Here is a 19855-nt window from a genome sequence, read left to right on the forward strand (position 1 = left end):
AAAACTAGGGGGAATTTTAATTAAATTAAGCCAATACATGGGTGCATTCAACTACATAATCAGATACTTTGTAATATATAATAATTTTTCTTTAATATTTTTCATTATAACAAATCCCTGTTAGGCCGAAATAAACAATAATCATTAACTCGGCTTTCAAACGTGCTGTCCCCCCCCCCCCCAAAACGGACCGCTGCATTTCGAAATTGCATCCTATTCTGAACTGTGTGATCTGAGTTGTACCGATTTGTTAAGTGTGTGTTAGCTACATTTACCTTTTATGCTCTAGTTCACTTTCATTTCACCGAGTATCACCATGTCGGTGGCGTTTGCACCTCACAGGCAGCGTGGGAAGGGTGATATAACGCCCGCTGGAATACAAAAGGTAATTCATCTTTTTTAGCGCGTCTCAGAATGGAGGCTGTGTGGTGTCAGACGCTGCTAGCCTTTGAGCTAATCTGGGTAGCAGCGCCCATCCAAGTCCGACTGTGAATAGATCGGGAACAAATTTGCAGGGTCAAAGCGCGGCGAATATGAACCTCCCCTGGAGTCAGGAAGCCATGTGTAGACGATGGGTCTGAGGTCGATTTACCGGACTAACGTATAATTGTATTTCATATGAATGGAGGCCTGTCGTTTTGTTAGCCAAGGCTAACTAGCAGGACGTGTCTTTTGTTAGCTAGAAACGCACACTCTTTATTTGACAAAACCCCCCAGAGTTCCCACGGTTTCCACACATCCCTAAAAAAGTAAAACATCCAGTAATCGGAATGTTAGACCTTTTTAATCTCTATTCATATTATAAAAACGATGTTGAAAGTTCTACAAAATAGTTTGGACTGTCTCGCATACTCTTCTTTGTGAAAATGTGAATTGTAACATTGGCACTAAACTATGAAACTAAAATAGACCCATATAATGTAAATAAGTTATTTTACGTTGCAAGCAATTAAGGCACTCCAATTTTACTTCATATCCTTTTCACAATTGTATGGACGTGAAATTGGTTTTAAATTGCATTTATAATAATGGTATTTTAAAAAGTTTTGAATGTAACTTGTTGAAACCTTTAAACCATTATTGTTTTTCATATGATGGCAGAATAACCACGGTAAAAGTGGAGTACAAATACAATATCAAAGAAATATACATTTAAGTGACAATAAACATACAAGTGAAAATATGTAAATTTGGACATATAAACTATAGATCTACATGATAGTGATCAGTGTGTTACAGAGGTGTTACATCTAAGATAATTTTGTATTGAGTGCACACTAAACTGTGAGTTCAGTAAACAGATTGCCTTGTGATTAAAAACAGTTCTTAAGCCTGGTAGTGACTAAGCAAATTATTAAGCAGATTTCTCATTGTTTTTAGTTTTTGATTTGGTCTTGATCTCCCTTTACCTTTGCAGTTACTTGATGAAAACAACCAACTAATCCAGTGTATAATGGACTTCCAGAGTAAAGGCAAAACAGCAGAATGTTCACAGTAAGTTATGAAAATCTGTTCTGTCCTCTACCAGTTACAGTCGTGTTTTACGTTCCTAATTAACGCAAACCCTCACTCGATGACTCTCTCCTCCTGCCTAGGTATCAACAGATGCTGCACAGAAATTTAGTGTACCTGGCCACGATAGCAGACTCAAATCAGAACATGCAGTCTCTACTCCCTGCTGTGAGTATTGGTCCTTGCTGATTGTTTGGAAAACTTGAATTGTATCTAACTGTAGTGTAACTTTTATCCTATAATTAAGGTAATGTGGAGCTCACCTGTTACTGTTGAGCTCCTTTCACTTGGTATTGATTCAGGTATATCGTTAAAAAAGATTACTCAGAAACATGTTTAGAAAACAAGGGTAAGGATTCTAAACAAAGGGATCAGGGGTCTTGTATGTATTGTACACATACACTATCATGTGTCCTTCAAAGACCCTTTGACATGTGCCATTCAAGTCTCAAACTGTTTTTGAAGCAAATTTATATTCTGCTTATTTTTTTCTTATTTGCCACATCCAGTCACGTTTTATTAATAGGGAAGTGTGGTTTAATCGGTTTGCTTACGAATAGGAGAACTACTCGGCCTTCAAAAACCATGGTGTAACGTCTAATTTGGTTTTCAACTGAGTTTCCGAAGTTTGAAAAAATATCCCATGTGACGTCACCAGGAAAAGTGCATTGTTTGAGCTTGACCATTGGGTTAAAGATATACAAGTTGGCCTTACTGATGGCTGCAACATCTCAAGCTCCTTCTCAATTGTATCTGCACTGTGTCTTTGCACTACTTTTGTGTTTATTAAGGTCTTAGGTTGTTTGTTAGATTGTTGAAGGGAGCCTGAGACTCAAGAATTGAATTGCCAACGAGTGCTGCTGAAATGGTGGTGCATATGACCAAAACAATAAAAAGATCTTGAATCTCTTGAAAATCTAAGTCAAGATATCAAAGACAGGATTCTGCTGCACCAATGTGACCTTTGTTTGTCTCTAGCAAGTCTGTTAAAGTTTGTTATAGGTTTGGGTTTGCTTAGAGGCCCATAGTCTTTTGAAGTATCACAGCATCATATCATATGTAATCGTGTGTGTGTCTGTTTGTTGATGATGCATATTTTCCCTTTAAGTATCCCATATATTTTTAAAAGTGTTATTATTGATTGACTAAGGTGTATCAAAGATATACTAAATTACAATATTTCACACATAGAACTTTGCTTAAGTGCTCTGTCTTGAGGTTTCTATTATTTTGTGTGGCTCAGGCTTAGATGTGTTTCTAGCCAGCTGATGTGTGTTTTTGTGTCTCTTGGTGTGCGCCTACAGCCGCCCACTCAAAACATGCCCATGGGCCCTGGTGGGATGAACCAGAGTGGACCCCCTCCTCAGCCTCCTCACGGTCACAACATGCCCTCTGAGGGTATGGTCAGCGGTGGCCCTCCAGCCCCACACATGCAGAACCAGATGAATGGACAGATGCCTGGTAAGTCACCCCCCTTTCTTTCTCTTTCTTTTCCCCCGGTCCCTGTCTCAATTGGGTTGCCTAGCAACACCACAGAACTGTGAGGGAGGTCGCTCTACTGAAGTATGATGTCACCCATTTGCCAGCTCTGGTGGTCTTGGACTCGTTTGATTATGGTTATCCTCTCCTAGCGTTGTGGCTTGTTTCAGTGTGTCTTTTTGGTTTTTGCATTTTTATATATTTTAATCCTGTTGGAAGAAAAGGAACAGCCCTAGCTTGAGTTTAAAAAAATATCACAATTATTTTACACTCAAATGGGTTCAAGTTGAGGTTAACATATAAGACACCAGTTGCTGCAGGGCTGCTTTTCCACTGACATTGTATTATGCATTTAGGCTGTATCATGCTGTTTTCTGGATTATCAGAAAGGGAAATATATCTGACACTATTATTTTTACTTTATTTGATATAACTTGTGAGCTGGGCATCAACATGATCTGAAAGAAGAATACATGTCTTATAATTTAGACAGAGAGGCACCATCTTTAAGATTGTGGGTAGTTTGGCTTTGAAGTGCTTTTGTTGCTCCTGCCCAACGGAAGAGTTGCTGTCCATTTGTATTTATTTACACTGTGTAACATTCCATTCTTCATTTATCAGATTAGAATTTCTGGACTGCTCTTGTTTGTCATTTTAATGATGCTAATTTGTTAATAAAATGTGTACACTTGACTTGTTAAATTTGCCATAAGTGCTAGATTGTAAAAGACAACTGATAAATCCTTACTTGATATGAATCTTTCTACTTTTAATTTAAATATGAAAGATTCAGTTACTTGTTGTGGATTGATCTGAAATTGATATTGAAAGAGCCGACCGAAAGAATAGAAGATGCAAGCACAAATGAACTGGGTTAATGGGTTACAGGTGATTAATAACAGTTACTCAGAGTATGGGTGAACCCCAAATGTCCCAACATCATTAAGTTAGTTTATTTAAATGTTTACATGCATTTCTGTCAGGAACACAGCCTCAGATTACATAGCAGCACAGTGCACAAATGGCACCGTGATAAAAATTAAACATGAGGATGTGTAATACATATTTATGTAAGAGTCATGAATTATCTGTGCGGTTGTTTTTCCAGGGCCTAATCACATGCCCATGCAAGGTCCCGGTCCAGGCCCCAACCAGCCCCCGAACATGCCCAGTGGTGCTATGAATATGCCCCCCAGCAGCCATGGCTCCATGGGCGGTTACAACCACACCGTCCCTTCTGCCCAGGGTATACCAGCGCAGAGCCAAATGAACATGACCCAGGGCCAGCCCATAGGAAACTACGGGCCTCGGCCAAACATGAACATGCAGCCCAATCAAGGTAAAACTACTCATTTGCCAGTGTTATTGATTTCCAGTGCCTTATGGCAAGTCCTACTTGTGCTTTCTGCACATCAGTCGCCTGCATTTGATAAGCCGTTATCAAATGCAAAAGTGTTAAGTCTTTGTGGGTGCACTGCAGGCCCCATGATGCATCAGCAGCCTCCCTCCCAGCAGTATACCATGCCTCCTGGTGGTGGTGGACAGCACTACCAAGGACAACAGAACCCAATGGGCATGATGGGCCAGGTCAACCAAGGGAACCACGTCATGGGGCAGAGGCCAATGCCTCCCTACAGACCCCCACAGCAAGGTATACCCCTAACAGTGTGTCTGTTCAGTGTGCAAGTTGTGAGTGTTGGTCTTTCTTTCCTCTCCCTAACCCACCCTCCTGCTTTTCTTACTCTTGTTCCTCTGTTTCCTCTATCTCCACTCCTGTAGCCCACACACATCTTGATGGCTAAACATGTAACCTAAAGCCTCCAATCATAAAATTAGTCCAAGTGACCCCAAAAAAACAGTGTTCTAACAAGAACTAGCGACAAAGGAATCCATCCTCTCTACTCGTCCCCTCACACAACCGATCCAACAACACCTTGAATCTACTTGTGTGTATGTTGTGTATGTGTATGTAGGACCCCCTCAGCAGTACCCAGGGCAGGAAGACTACTATGGCGACCAGTACAGTCACGCAGGACAGGGAGCCTCAGAAGGTAGGATAACCCATCTGGAGAAAACCAACCAAAAATTAGCCCAGGTGTTAACACAAAAATCATGCAAAGAGATAAAAAAAGCAACTAAACCAATATTTAAGTTTCTTCCATTATTTTTTGGAAAACAAAGTGACTCTGGGCTCAAACAAATAAAAGAATATTCCATCTAATATTAGAGGAACACCCACATGCCAGAGTTCACCCTATTTCAAAAGTTGCTTCGGTCCATGTAGAAGTTACCCCCTACCCATTTCTTTAATGCAATCCCCCACCACCTGTTGGTGTGAAAGACAAGTCAGGGACAGAATCTTATATCGAACCAAAGTTGTGTAACAGTAGAATCTCAATCCTCCAGATTTTTCATCAAAAGATGCCACATGCTACGCGTTTGCATGTGTGGAGTAGCTGACCCAGAGTACTCACTACCTGCTTTTCAATGTGCCAGTAAGTAATGTATTAACCAAACAAATGCTACGACTGCATTATTCTCTAAATATAACACCCGATGCACTGCCACTTTCATCATCTTCTGTGTGTTAAGGGGTGGTTTTACATTAGCAGGCACTCTAAAAGATTACAGATTCCTAATGAACAACTTCTCTTTTCTTTGTCCAATTAACATTTACCTTTTTGTTGTTTTTATTTTTCTCTACTGACTTGACATGACTACGCTATTTTCCTTTTCACCTTTCAAACACGAGTGTTTTCCTTTTTCTCAAATAAAGAAATACCCAGCCTTTTCAGAAAAAAACTCAAAACATGGCATGCTCCAAAACTGATGCCATCAAGACACTATGTAGTGCGTAACTAAACTCCTAAATGCTTAGTTTCATCTTGGACCAGCTTATCTTAATTTTTTTAAATACCAGATCCTATGTTAATAATTGAAGGTATTGCATTCAGTTGGCTTCATGTCCCTGTGCTGAGTTGATGTTGGTCATCTAGATTACTTGACTACACTAATGGTGAGCTTTTACTTCAGCTCATAGTGTAAAGTATATTACACAATACTCTTGTGTTTGTTATGGCTGCTTATGCCAGCTAATAGTTTGTTGCAGCAACAGGTGCATCTTAACGGCACCATCCATAATTGACGGAATATACAGTCCCCTCCATAAGTATCTGAACAGTGAGGCCAATTCCTTTATTTTTGCTGTAGACTGGAAACATTTTGGTTTGACACCAAAATATGTAGTATTTACATCTGGATCTGATACACAACTGAGAAGATAGCATTTTTTGTAAAGGAACACCACATCTTTAGGTGAGCAAAAGTATTGGAACAGATAGACTTAAAGTAAATTAAAGTGAATAAGACTTAATATTTTTTTGCAAATCCTTCGCTTGCAATAACTGCATCAAGCCTGTGACCCATTGACATAACAACTCTTGCATTCTTCTTTTGTGATGCTTTTCCAGGCCTTTACCACAGCCTCATTCAGTTGCTGTTTGTTTTGGGGGGTTACACCCTTCGGTCTCCTCTTTAGCAGGTAAAATGCATGCTCTATAGGGTTTAAGTCTGGAGATTGACTTGGCCAGTCTAAAACTTTCCATTTCTTGCCCCTGATGAACTCCTTTGTTGTTTTTGCAGTTTTTTAGGGTGCTACATGATGCATGATGAAGGATCGTCCAATCAGTTTGGTTGCATCTTTCTTTAAATTGGCAGACAGAATGTTTCTGTAGACTTCTAAGTTCATTTTGCTGCTGCCATCATGTGTTACTGTGTTGTTGTCAAGATGAACCTTTACCAAAGTGATGGAAAAAGAAAGGATCTGCTCATGACCCCAAGCATACAAGCTCCTCTGTGAAACACGGTGAAGGCAATGTCATGGCTTGGGCTTGCATGGCTTCTTCTTGAATGGGCTCATTAATCTTCATTGATGATGTAACACATGATGGCAACAGCTAAATGAACTCAGAAGTTTACACAAACATTTTGTCTGCCAATTTAAAGAAAGATGAAACCAAACTGATTGGAAGATCCTTCATAATGCAGCAAGATAATGACCCAAAACACACTGCAAAAACAACAAAGGAGTTAATCAGGGTCAAGAAATGGAAGGTTTTAGACTGGTCAAGTCAATCTCCAGACTTAAACCCTATAGAGCAAGCATTTTACCTGCTAAAGAGGAGACTGAAGAGAGTAAACAAACAGCAACTGAATAAGGCTGTGGTGAAAGCCTGGAAAAGCATCAAAAAGGAGGATTCAAACGTTTTGTGATGTCAATGGGTCACAGGCTTGATGCAGTTGTTGCAAGCGAAGGCTTTGCAACAAAATATTAACCCTTTAGGCGCCACAGTCGCAAAATTGCGACAAGACGGTTTACTGAATCAAACAGCTGTTTTCTCTAAATAGAGTGTTATATTTTGTTCAAACTCCCCTCCACTAGTTAGCAGACATCCCATACCTAGACCTTAGCTCAGAAAAACGTCATCCTTCAATGCAAAATATTCGCGGAAATCCCATCAGACAAAAAAAAAAAAAAAACATCAAAACTTTTTTTGTCATATCCTCCTAGCGATTTTGGTAACGCTTTATATTAAAGAGGACCTATTATACTACTTTTCTGGTCTTAATTTCTTGTTTTACACTGCTATAGAGCAACCTGACACGAATCACATCACAAAAAACTATGTAGATTTTCGGGAAGCTCTTTCTCTTATTTTGGCGATCCAGCACATCCTGTCAACACTTGAGTGTGTGTGCTTCGGCAATCTCCGCTCCCTCCGCCTGTGCATCGGCCATCTCCGCTACCCTCCCCCCCTCCTGCAAACCCCACTCCGTTGTGATTGGTTACCTTCCTTCCGGAACACTTTCAGTGGCGGGAAGCGCAAGCATGGACCTATAAGGGCGCGAGGCAGACGCGAGGCAGACGCGAACAGGGAAGTGACAGCATTACCATACATGGAAACATCCGCGTGGTCACGTCACAAATTTTTATGCGAGGTCACGAATTATGAAAGGGTAGACCGCTCTGAAGACGTGACTTCTCGACTGGCGAGAATAGTGTTTAGTGCTCTGCACAGACACCCCAGACGGTCAGCAGGGAATACGTCGAAATGCATGTAAGTCATTATTTGATAATTTAGTATGGTTAAGCATGACTATGAATCATCATAACAACGTTTATAGGTCATAAAAGTCAAAAAGCATCATAGGTCCTCTTTAAGGTTCTTGTTATAAGCCTTAGTTAATAGGTAATAAGGACCTTATAAGATGCTTATTAACATCAGTTTGTGTTAATTAGACTATATTTAAGTGTTAATAATAACACAATAAACATGTTTACTGTGTGATTATAAGACTTTTATAAGCACTTATGAGAAACTTCTTAACTATTTATTGATTGCTTAATAGCATTAATGAAAGTCTCATGAGTTTCTGATAGCTGTTAATAAAAGCGTTACAAACCCATGTATTGAGTCTTACTAACTTACCTATTATGTCATTGTTAAACCTTTACTAAGCATTGTTTGTTGCTTTATGAAGGTGAACACACCTTTATTATTTGTTTATTAGCAGTTAACTATGTTCTAAGAACGATGCTTATTAAGGTTAATAAGTCCTTTATTAAACGGGTAATAATGCATTTCTATGCTCTAAGAACAATTCTTATTAAGGTTAATATGTCCTTTATTAAACAGGTAATAATGCATTTTGAAGGTACCTGATCTAAAGCGAGAACAATGCTTATTAAGGCCAATAAGTCCTATTATTAAACAGGTAATAATGCATTTTGAAGGTACCTGATCTAAAGCGAGAACAATGCTTATTAAGGCCAATAAGACCTTTATTAAACAGGTAATAATGCATTTTGAAGGTACTGGATCTAAAGCGAGAACAATGCTTATTAAGGCCAATAAGTCCTTTATTAAACAGGTAATAATGCATTTTGAAGGTACCTGATCTAAAGCGAGAACAATGTTTATTAAGGTTAATAAGTCCTTTATTAAACAGGTAATAATGCATTTTGAAGGTACTGGATCTAAAGCGAGAACAATGCTTATTAAGGTTAATAAATCCTTTAACATACACTTTTTAACAGTTAATAAGTACTATATCTTGTCAAGGTGGATACAAAGTGAATTAAAAAAAGCTACATGTAAATACAATGTTACAGAGGTGAAGCACAAAAACTTACTTTTAAAGAAAAAAAAAACACTTAACAACTGTGCAATTGTAAACATGTTTGTTTGTTTCCCAGAACTTTCATGAACAACATTTTACTAAATGTAAAAAAATAAATACCTTTGTAAAATAAAAATGCTGCCTGACATCAATTCAAGTGTCCAATGATGAAGACTATTAATTTAAAATATTAAATGAATAAGAACAACAAAACAATTAAACGAGTAGAGCAAAAAAAACTTCCATCAAACAATAATAAAAAAAAAACTCTGTTGTAGGTAAAACAATATAAAACGACGTGGGGTTGTATGAGTTGCTTCTGCATATTGAATCTGTAACCTTATGGAGATGGCAATCCTCACTAGAGGAATTTGGGCGAGCATTATACTGTTGCAGATAGGACAAGCAGAAAACCACATACAACTATATACAGTAGATGCTAACCCAGTGGTTCTCAAACTTGTTTTGTCATTCCCCACTTTGGAGGTGGGAATATTTTCAAGTCCCACCGTTCCCCGATTGTGTCAACAAAATAGTAAGAAAATTGGTCAGTCTTAAGTTTAAAATGTATTGAAATAAAATCAAGTAATACAATTCAAAAATAGATCATTTAAAAAAAAGCCTTCTTCTGCTGGCCCCCTCTGCAACAGTATAATGCTGACTTCTGTTATACTTCCTCTTCCTCTTCCCATCGTCTGAGGAGGAGTCAGAGGAGTCAGACGACAACAGACTTGAGCCCCAGGGGAAGGTTGAGTCAGGCTGGTCTTTCTTGTTACTGTATAAAGACAACACAAAGAAACATTGATCACAATTAGACAGATAGCAGACAGGTTATACTAAGCATTTAAGCGATTTGGACATGGAATCTGCAAAAGGGGGTGCAGTATCAAAGTAAATTTAGTCTGTAATGGTGACAATTGTTGGAAAAAAGTAAATATTTTCTTTCATTCAGATAGTTGTCCCTTCAAGAAATCTCTCTCCGTTGTCAGGTCTTTTATTTTTACATCCTGGCATTCTAATGTATACCTGGCCAGCTCATGTTTATATTCCTGTAGACCCAGTTTGGCAGTTAGGACAATTTGGGCAGCATCTGGGTCAGCACAGAAATAACCATTCAGCATTACTTTGCCCCTTCCTGACAAGCTAGCATGACACAACTGTTAATAGATACGTTTGGTTGCAGTTTTTATGATAGTGTAAGCTAAACGTTAGCTCAAAAAAGAAGCTCACCAAAGCTTCTGAAAGAAAGTAATGTAAGCTAGGCAAACAACTAGCAAGCTAGAACCAGCTAACGTTACTACAACATTACATTCTTAAACTTACCAGAAGAGTCATCCTCCAGTTCGGACCTCACCCTCTTATTTTTCAGAGACCTGGTTTGGGGTGCTGACCGTGCTGACGACTCCGACACGTTCTCCTTACTTTCGTGAAACACTTTGTCAAGCATGGCCGTCAAGCTGGCGTCAAGCCATCAGTGACTTGCATACACGGAACTTCCGGTTTTACAACTACCTTCAAAATAAAAGCCCCTTTAAGGATCTGATTTGAGGCACAACACCGATCATACGAGTCATATTCATCATAGATTGTGAAAAATATACTACGTTCTCGGGGCATCTCATTTTAACACTCACTCAACATGTGTGCGCACACATAGAGGTGAAAGAATCACTTCAGAGCAAAAACAAATATATTATGCACTCATTATGCTAGATGCCAAAAGACAACATTTTGGAAAGAGGGATGAAAATCAGTGACTTTAGCCAACTAAGATATGGCGCTGCAAACCAAACTCAGAAAACTCATTTTTGAAGGTACTTCAACAAGAAAAACATTAAAGCTAATCAAATACCTTCACCGCTCTAACATTGTATTTACATGTCGTTTTTCTAATTCTCATTGTATCCTCCTTGACAAGATATAGTACTTATTAACTGTTATTAAGTGTTTAATAAAGGACTTATTAACCTTAATAAGCATTGTTCATAGAGCATAGTTAACTGTTATTAATTGATTAATAAAGATGTTTACCTTCATAAAGCAACAAACAATGCTTAGTAAAGGTTTAACAATGACATAATAGGCAAGTTAGTAAGACTCAATAAATAGGTTTGTAACGCTTTTATTAACAGCTATCAGAAACCCATTAGACTTTTATTAATGATATTAAGCGATCAATTAATAGTTAAGAAGTGTCTTATAAGTGCTTATAAAAGTCTTATAATCACACTGTCAACATGTTTATTATGTTATTATTAACACTTATATATAGTCTTATTAACACAAATTAATGTTAATAAGCATCTAATAAGGTCCTTATTACCTATTTACTAAGGCTTATAACAAGAACCTTAATATAAAGCGTTACTGCGATTTTTTCTGGTTTTATTGAAAACTTTTGTGGTGTTTGGAGACTCTGACGTGAAAGCACGTTTCTCTCTGCAGTTACTGTGCTCATTGCTCAACGAGCAGCGGGTGCTGCCGCGAGCCCCTCCCCGACCAAAAGCACTGACAGGCGGTCAGTCTCGGAGCAGCCCCTCGGAGCAGTCCGAGCCGGCCGTCAGAGCAGAGAGGTGACACACCTCCGCGTCCAGGCTGCAAATGAATCGCGCAGTTGTTGGGTGTGAAATCGGAGATAGTGTGCCACTAAGATATTTATGCTGAAGCTGGATTTAGGAGTTATTGAGAGAATATGGCAAGCAAAAGTAGGGAGTTAGTGTGCACTCTTTCTACGGCCCCGGTGCGTCCATGCGCAGCAGTGGTGCAGCCATGTGACGCAGCATTATATAAATGTATTTTTCATTTCATTTCATTTAACTTTTATTTATCCTCGAGACCAATTGAGGGGTGACCCTCATTTACAATGACGTCGAGTTCAAACAAATTCAAGGAAAAACAACAATACATACAATATTCAATGCAAATACATCAAGTACACAACAGAGAGAAAAAAACTATTGAATATGAATATATATATATATATATATATTCATATTATCATATTATAATGGTAATAATAATAATCATAATAATAGAAGACAAAAGTAAATTAAAATGGGTAAAAAATCTAAAATCATAAAAAGTGCCTGTTTTGTGGTGTAGTTCTAGTTCTAGTTTACAACTGTTGGCTTACAACATAGTGGACATCATAACAAATGGATGGAGGGGGTGAACTTGATGAAATAAGTTCAACTCTATTTCAAAATATCAGGTATTTCATGGAAATTACATAATCCAATATGGCCGCCATATGACGTCATAATATGCAAATTAGATGAAAAAATGTATTCCCTAGATAAACTTCAGGACATTCTCAATATTTGTCTCATTAACTTTTTGTCTCTATCTCAAACCACTTTCAATCCAGAGCCTTCTGAAATTTAGGTGTCAAAATAAAGTATTTTTCAAAATTAAACCCGGCGCCTAAAGGGTTAAGTCTTATTCACTTTAATTTATTTTAAGTCCAATACTTTTGCTCACCTAAAAATGTGGTGTTCCTTTACAAATAATGCTATCTTCTCAGTTGTGTATCAGATCCAGATGTGAATACCTGGAAATGAAAGCTGAAATGTTGATCTATTGTCTCATATTCATATTTTGGTGTCAAACCCAAATGTTTCCAGTCTATAGCAAAAGTAAAGGAATTGGCCTCACTGTTCCGATACTTATGGAGGGGACTGTATATATTTTTTAGCAATAACATAGGAAAAACCTCCACCTCTCTGCTTTGCGTTGTAACTGTCAACACGTTGCTCACATTGCCTGCCGTTGCTCCCTGAAGGTAATGCCCAGTACGGCCAACAGCAGGAAGCCTATCAGCAAGGCCCTCCCCAGCAGCAGGGCTACCCTCCTCAACAGCAGTACCCGGGTCAACAGGGATACCCGCCACAGCAGCAGGGTTATGGTGAGTTGTTTACCCTTAAAATAGGGGCCTCTATTTCTCCTGCAGAAGGCGCTATTCCTTGTCTTTAGCTACCTTTTTTAAACTGTCGAAAATATAATAATCCCTCTTGGGTGAGTTGGTGGTGGTTACTGCCCTTTGGAAATGTAACGGTGCAAATAAATTTCAAGACATCATCAAGAGCAAGGAATAAAAGGCACACCTTAATGAACGGTCAGGGGATTGGAGCTCGGTGGAAGAGCAATTTAATCAGTAGTGGAGTCTGCCACCACATTAGCATTTCTCCTGGTGCCTCAGCTTGATATGACATTGTTCTGTGTAAGAGGAGCTTTGTCTGATGGGTACAGACATTGGGCTGTGTGTGTGTGTATGTGTGTGTGTGTGTGTGTGTGTGTGTGTGTGTGTGTGTGTGCGTTTGTGTGTAGACTGCCAGCTGAACATTTCAAACTGTGGTTGCGTTCCGAATCGCATACTCTTTTTCTTTTTTCTATTCTACATACTACATCCGACGATAAAAATAATCTAGTTAGGATACAGTAGGCATACTATTGGGACATACTTTACTCTCTTATTTCATCATAACATTGCGCCTTGATCTTGCCTCTTGCTTTTATATCCGTCGCATCCCCGTTTGTTTTCATATGGAGGCTTCGTCGATGTGACGGTCAGAATCGCCCAAATAGGATGCAGTTTTCAACACTAACAATCTTGGCCACATGAAGTAGGACATCCGGGTACTTCTAACCATCCTAAATCTGGCCACAAGAATCGGGACATCCTAAATCTTTTTTCTACATACTATATACACCGTGTTCCAAATTATTATGCAAATTGGATTGAAGTGTCATAAACTTTAAATGTTTTGTTTTTCAAATAAACTCATGTATGATATTGTGTCTCAGGATGCCTTGGATAATTGAAATTAATCTCATACACCTGTGATAATTAGTTTGCCATGTGAGTCCAATCAAAGGAAAAACTACTTAAAAAGGACGTTCCACATTATTAAGAAGGCCACACGTTTCAAGCAATATGGGAAAGAAAAAGGATCTCTCTGCTGCCGAAAAGCATCAAATAGTGCAATACCTTGGATAAGGTATGACAACATTAGATATTTCACATAAATACATGAAGACTAATTTTCAAACAGTCTTGTTTACTGATGAGTGACGTGCAACCCTGGATGGTCCAGATGGATGGAGTAGTGGATGGTTGGTGAATGGCCACCATGTCCCAACAAGGCTGCGATGTCAGCAAGGAGGTGGCGGAGTCATGTTTTGGGCCGGAATCATGGGGAGAGAGCTGGTAGGCCCCTTTAGGGTCCCTGACGGTGTGAAAATGACCTCTGCAAAGTATGTTTAGTTTCTGACTGACCATTTTCTTCCGTGGTACAAAAAGAAGGACAGTGCCTTCTGTAGTAAAATCATCTTCATGCATGACAATGCACCATCTCATGCTGCAAAGAATACCTCTGTGTCATTGGCTGCTATGGGCATAAAAGGAGAGAACCTCATGGTGTGGCATCCATCTTCCCCTGACCTCAACCCTATTGAGAACCTTTGGAGCATCCTCAAGAAAAACATCTATGAGGTTGGGAGGCAGTTCACATCAAAACAGCAGCTATGGGAGGCTATTCTGGCATTCAAGCTGAAAAACTCACAAGTTCAATGGATGCAAGAATTGTGAAGGTGATATCAAAGAAGGGGTCCTATGTTAACATGTAACTTGGCCTGTAAAGATGTTTTAGATTGAAATAGCTTTTGATTTCACTAAATATGACCTTCACATCCTGCAAATTCAACAAATGACCATTTTTATTTCTTTACAACCTATAAAATGTTTTGAAACTCTGTTGTGCATAATAATTTGGAACGGTGCATTTTGAGTTTTTTATTTTTGAAAAAAATACCGTTATCATTTGGAGGTTTGTTCAATAAAATTTGAATCATACTTTAACGGTTGATGACTTAAATTATACTGACTGTCATTTGCATCGACTATTTAGGAAAATCTGAGAAAAATATCATTTGCATAATAATTTGGAACGCACTGTAGTAGAAAGTATGCGATTTGGAACGCAACCTCTGTGTTCATTGTAAATATCCTAAACATAAAAAAAACATACATGTAAACCTACATTGCAGAATAGGTATAAGTTAAGTGATATAAAACATGGTCACTTTTTTGTTGCAAAAACTTTATCTTTTGTTAAAACTTTTCGAGATACTCAGCAGCAGTAATTGGAAAAAAAATGTTTTAGGGAAAACTCTAGGAGACATAAATAAAGACTCTTATTTTAACTTTGACCTATTCCATGCTTGTATTTGCATAATGCACATTTGGCCTTGGGATTTACACATTTTAACCAAAATGAATAAAGCAATGGTAGCACTGTAAGTATGTAGACCCCTGCAGCTCTCTGGTCCTTTTCTTCCTCATCCCTATTTTCAATAGGAGATGTATCACTCACCCTCGGTGTCAGCTCAGGTTAGTAATGAGCTAGTGGAGAGACAGAGGCTGTGAGGTGAGATCCGTCTGGCACACACGCATGCTTTCTCTCACAGGCCCCCACAAGGTTATGCTGAACAGCATAAGGTATTATGAGAGCCTAACGATGCTGTGTGGGCTCTCATTTGACGACCAGCGTTGCACAGTCCTTCACATTCCTTGCATAGATTGCTACAGTGTATGGGGGCGGATGAAGTGACTATCTTCTCTCTTTAAAAACAAAACAAAAATAAGCAACAGAATCTCCTTTATCTCCTCCCATTAGGGAACTACCGCCCGGCTCCAACCTGACTCACTTATTCTCATTCATTACAGAGTCAGGCGTTGTACAGGCAGGCCATACAAATTCATTTGACATATCCACCATCCTCTTTGTCATCCATCAGTTTTTTTTTTAAATATTGCAGCCCATTAGTGATACTAAACTAACAGGGATTCCCCAGAGTTTCACAGAGTAACAACTAGGAAAACGGAAACGGTTAATGAGCCAAACTTTGGCTTTTTTCACGCTGGGTTCATTTTTGTTTTAGTCTAAACTTGATTTCGCAGCTATCAACGATTGCTGTGGCATCTTTTTCTAACCAGGTGATCAGATCTTGCTGGAGGAACTTTATATCTCCTATGTTATACAATGCAATACATATTGAACATGCTCATACTGCATAAGTAATCTTCTGGCTTGTTTTGCAATCATTTGGGTGGGCAATGTTGTTTTATTTATTTGGTTTGTTTTCCTGGATTCAAACTAAACTGCCCTGGGTGTATGATGCCAATGTGGTGCCAGAAACGAAACAGAATGATGACGAGAACAGGTTGAAATAAGAGGATTTTGTGTTGACTGTGCCCAAAAGCATTTTTTTCATATCATTTCAAGTGTACTCAAGCGCACATTGTTTTTAATTGACTGCTCAATGTTTGTTGTAGGTCCAAGCCAAAGTGCCCCAGGACAGTATCCAAACTATCCTCAGGGGCAGGGCCAGCAGTATGCCTATCGCCCTCCTCAGCCTGGCCCCCCACAGGGCCAGCAGCAACGCCCCTATGGCTACGACCAGGTGAGTATACCTAAAACCCTGGACAGTCAGTCACAGTGACTTGTTTATATACAGTGGTCTTAGTTTGTCCCTGTATTATGTTTATTGCCAGACGTGGTTGTATATTATGTGTATAGAGACTAAAGACCAATTTTAAGTGAAGTTATAACTTCAAATTAAAAAACGTAGTATTTTATGCATGCTGTTGTCATATTGGGAGATAAATCTGTCTTTCCCCAAAACAGTGTATGTGTTACTATTGTCTTTCTCTTGTTAAAATAAGTCTTAGTTATATATCCTGGCTAAGATGGTATGCCAATTCAGTGAAATATGAGGGCTTTAAGAGGATTCTTCCTTAGCTTGATGCAGACTGCTCTAGTGTTTTTAAAGGAAGATCTATTTGTTGCCCTGTATTTCCTGTGGTCTTATGTGGGGACCACAGCTACACTTTGATATCTGTATCTTTGAATATTCAGGGGCACATGAGGAAATAAAGACCCGGGGATTTGAACCCCTGACTAGCTCTGTAAGAAGCAAAGGTAATGGTTGCTGTGAAGACCTCAACGTCCAATCTAGACGTTTGACCACCTAGCCTTTAATTTGCATTTGTTATGTTTCTTCTGTCTTTGTCTTTATCTTTCTTCCATCTTTCTCTTTTACTTTCCTTTCCTTTTTTTGTACCTTTTTTATTATTATTTTGTTATTAACCAGGGGTCGAATTGTAAGTCATGAGGTCCAGAAACACAGTAAGACAGCCAAGAGCTAGTTATTTGTCTGTGTCCTTAATCTTTTCATTAATATTGTGCTTATGATAAACAATATATTTTAATTCAAATGTTATGTATATCAGACTGTTAAATCTTTTTTTCTTTATTTGTTTGCATTATATTTCCATTAATGTCAAACACGTACTTCGACCCCTGTTTAGAAATGCATCAACTACTGCTGTTCTTTCACTGAATTTGGTTCACTTGAAACTAGTTTCCACATTTAAAAAGGAGTATCTTCTCAGCAATACTGCTGTAGGAACCTGAGGTATCAAGTTAGAATTTAGAGCTCACAAGTAGTGAGTCCACGCTGCCACCTGCTGGTCAATACCAGCACATGCAGCCATAAATCATGGTTTGCAGTATGATTTGGTTGACACCACAGATGTATGTTTACACCCTATTGAGATTTTTCAACATAAGCTTTTATTCTGCACCCTTTGAGAAGGTCAGTACCATGACTCTGTCACATTTCTCTCCACAGGGCCAGTATGGAAATTACCAGCAATGAGAGATGGTCACAGCAACCCACACAGACAGCTCTGCTCTGATCTCTATTAAGCATTGACCACTGGGTCACCTGCTTGGCAAACCTAAATGATGGTTGTAGCTCAATGAGTTTTCTCACAGACACAAACATACAAAACTAACAAATACAAAAAAAAATCCCCTCTCTTGAGACTCTTGTCCTTGCCTATAAAAGGTTTCTGTTTATCATGTATGTTGACTTAATGTCAAAGCCCATGATTCACCCTCTGGTCCAATGTGTCTCAAAGCAGCAATGCCTTAAAAAAATGGAACTGCCTTATCCTTTAGCATTGCAGATTGTGAAACAGACTTTAACAACATTTTGGATATCAGAGATGATTTAAAATCTACAGTTTCAATCTACAGTGGTGCATTGTTTCGCCATCCCTCCGCTCCTTGTTCATAAGAAGCAATAAAGCCAGCAGTAGGGAAATGAATGGGGGCTTAGAGTTGAAATAATGCACCAGAGAAACTTCCTGCTAGGCCATGGTACATGTCTTGATGTATGTGATGATGTAAAAATATATTTTATGCTTTTTAGATCAAGCTGACTTTGTATAATACATTGGAAACTAGTACTAAAGCTGTGTTGTTTATTTCATGACGTGTATGTGTCAATGTTTTTTTATGATCTTTAATTATGATCCCATCCAGCACATTTAGTTCTTTTTTTTATATATATCTTTGTTTTGTTGAATTGTGTAACTATTCAATTGGAACTGCTACTTCAGTGAAATTGACACTGTTTGAATTAATTGTGTAAAAATGGAACTGAAGTGAGATGCACAGAAATTCCTTGGAAAAACAAACAGGAACTGCAAAACATGTATAATGTCTGAAATCACATGAAGCGATTGCTGTATTGTGTAATGTTCTGTCTTGAAGTGTGTGTATTTAAGTCGGTTAAAAAAAAATGTATATCAAATTAGAATCATGAACAGATTTTTCTTACCGCATTACCTGACACAATGGTGGCTATTGGCCATTATTTGACGTATGTGCCCAAAGAGGTGAAATGTAGCAGATGCCACTGCAAATAAGTTTAAGCTCTCTTGAGGCTTTTTTTTTCTTTTTCTGTGTTTAAGGGGGAGGGGCACCTCAATCTTGTCCATTGACTGCAATTTAGTGAATGGGAAAGATCAAACCTGGTATGATGCATATTTCTGACAAGGACTTTGTTTAGTTAGTCTTGACAATGCTGGAATTCCCTTTTCCCTTTTTGAATAAACGTCTCTAAGTTGATGTCATTCAAATAGTGTTTGTGTGAGTGTGTGAATAATACAGATTGTTACTGTCAAATGTGTAACAAGATGTGAAAATAACATTCTGAAATTGATTCCTTAATTTTCACAGTAAAGACCGGTTGTGCAGATTTATATCACTGGCTTGATAACTGTTTTATGGTGCATACTTTATTGATCCCATATGTACAGTGGCATAAAGACAAGGATTTCATTTTCCTCTGATATTGTTTATATGGATGTTTGGATTTTTTAGCACTCTGCACCCCATCCAAGTGATCACATTTGTGTCATCATGGCGTTGTATAACTGTACATTACAATAAATTGAATGAATCTTTACTATATATTTGACTTGTTATTTATAGCGTTGGACATTTTCTTGATATGTTCATTCAAGCACGCTAAATCGTTCACCCTGTGACAACGTAAACAAGATGTGCGCTATCTATCGCTGCGCCTCATAATATGACAGTAAGATATAATTGTTTCATTTTCATCTTCTATCGTAATCAGTTTCCAACTGATAATGACCCTGCACCGCTCAGCAGCATGTCTGCTTTGTCCAGATGCATCCAGAGAGAGGTCCAGAGCACATTTACACCCAAAATTACCTTCCCTGTCCCTCTTTCCCCTTCTGCTCCCTCCAGAGAGGGAGAGGGACTACCTGTCACATTGGGGGGAGTGATACAGATGGTACACCAGATGT

General features: G+C 38.6%; 1 protein-coding gene across 2 annotated transcripts; it reads left to right on the forward strand.

Moving 5' to 3' along the window:
* Window positions 1-222: 222 nt before the first annotated feature.
* Window positions 223-19153, forward strand: ss18 (SS18 subunit of BAF chromatin remodeling complex). 2 transcript variants are annotated; one of them, XM_080034875.1, is made up of 10 exons: window positions 223-385; window positions 1418-1494; window positions 1596-1680; window positions 2817-2973; window positions 4100-4330; window positions 4472-4642; window positions 12953-13075; window positions 16505-16632; window positions 17088-17150; window positions 17863-19153. In XM_080034875.1, exons 1-9 carry the CDS (start codon window positions 317-319, stop codon window positions 17103-17105), a joined length of 1059 nt encoding a protein of 352 aa, XP_079891001.1. In that variant the 5' UTR covers window positions 223-316; the 3' UTR covers window positions 17106-17150; window positions 17863-19153. The 2 variants fall into 2 exon arrangements, with proteins under 2 accessions (XP_079891001.1, XP_079891000.1); XM_080034874.1 differs by lacking the exon at window positions 17088-17150.
* Window positions 19154-19855: the final 702 nt, after the last annotated feature.

The sequence above is a fragment of the Ammodytes marinus genome (assembly GCF_949987685.1).
Source record: "Ammodytes marinus genome assembly, chromosome: 9".
Taxonomy (NCBI): domain Eukaryota; kingdom Metazoa; phylum Chordata; class Actinopteri; order Uranoscopiformes; family Ammodytidae; genus Ammodytes; species Ammodytes marinus.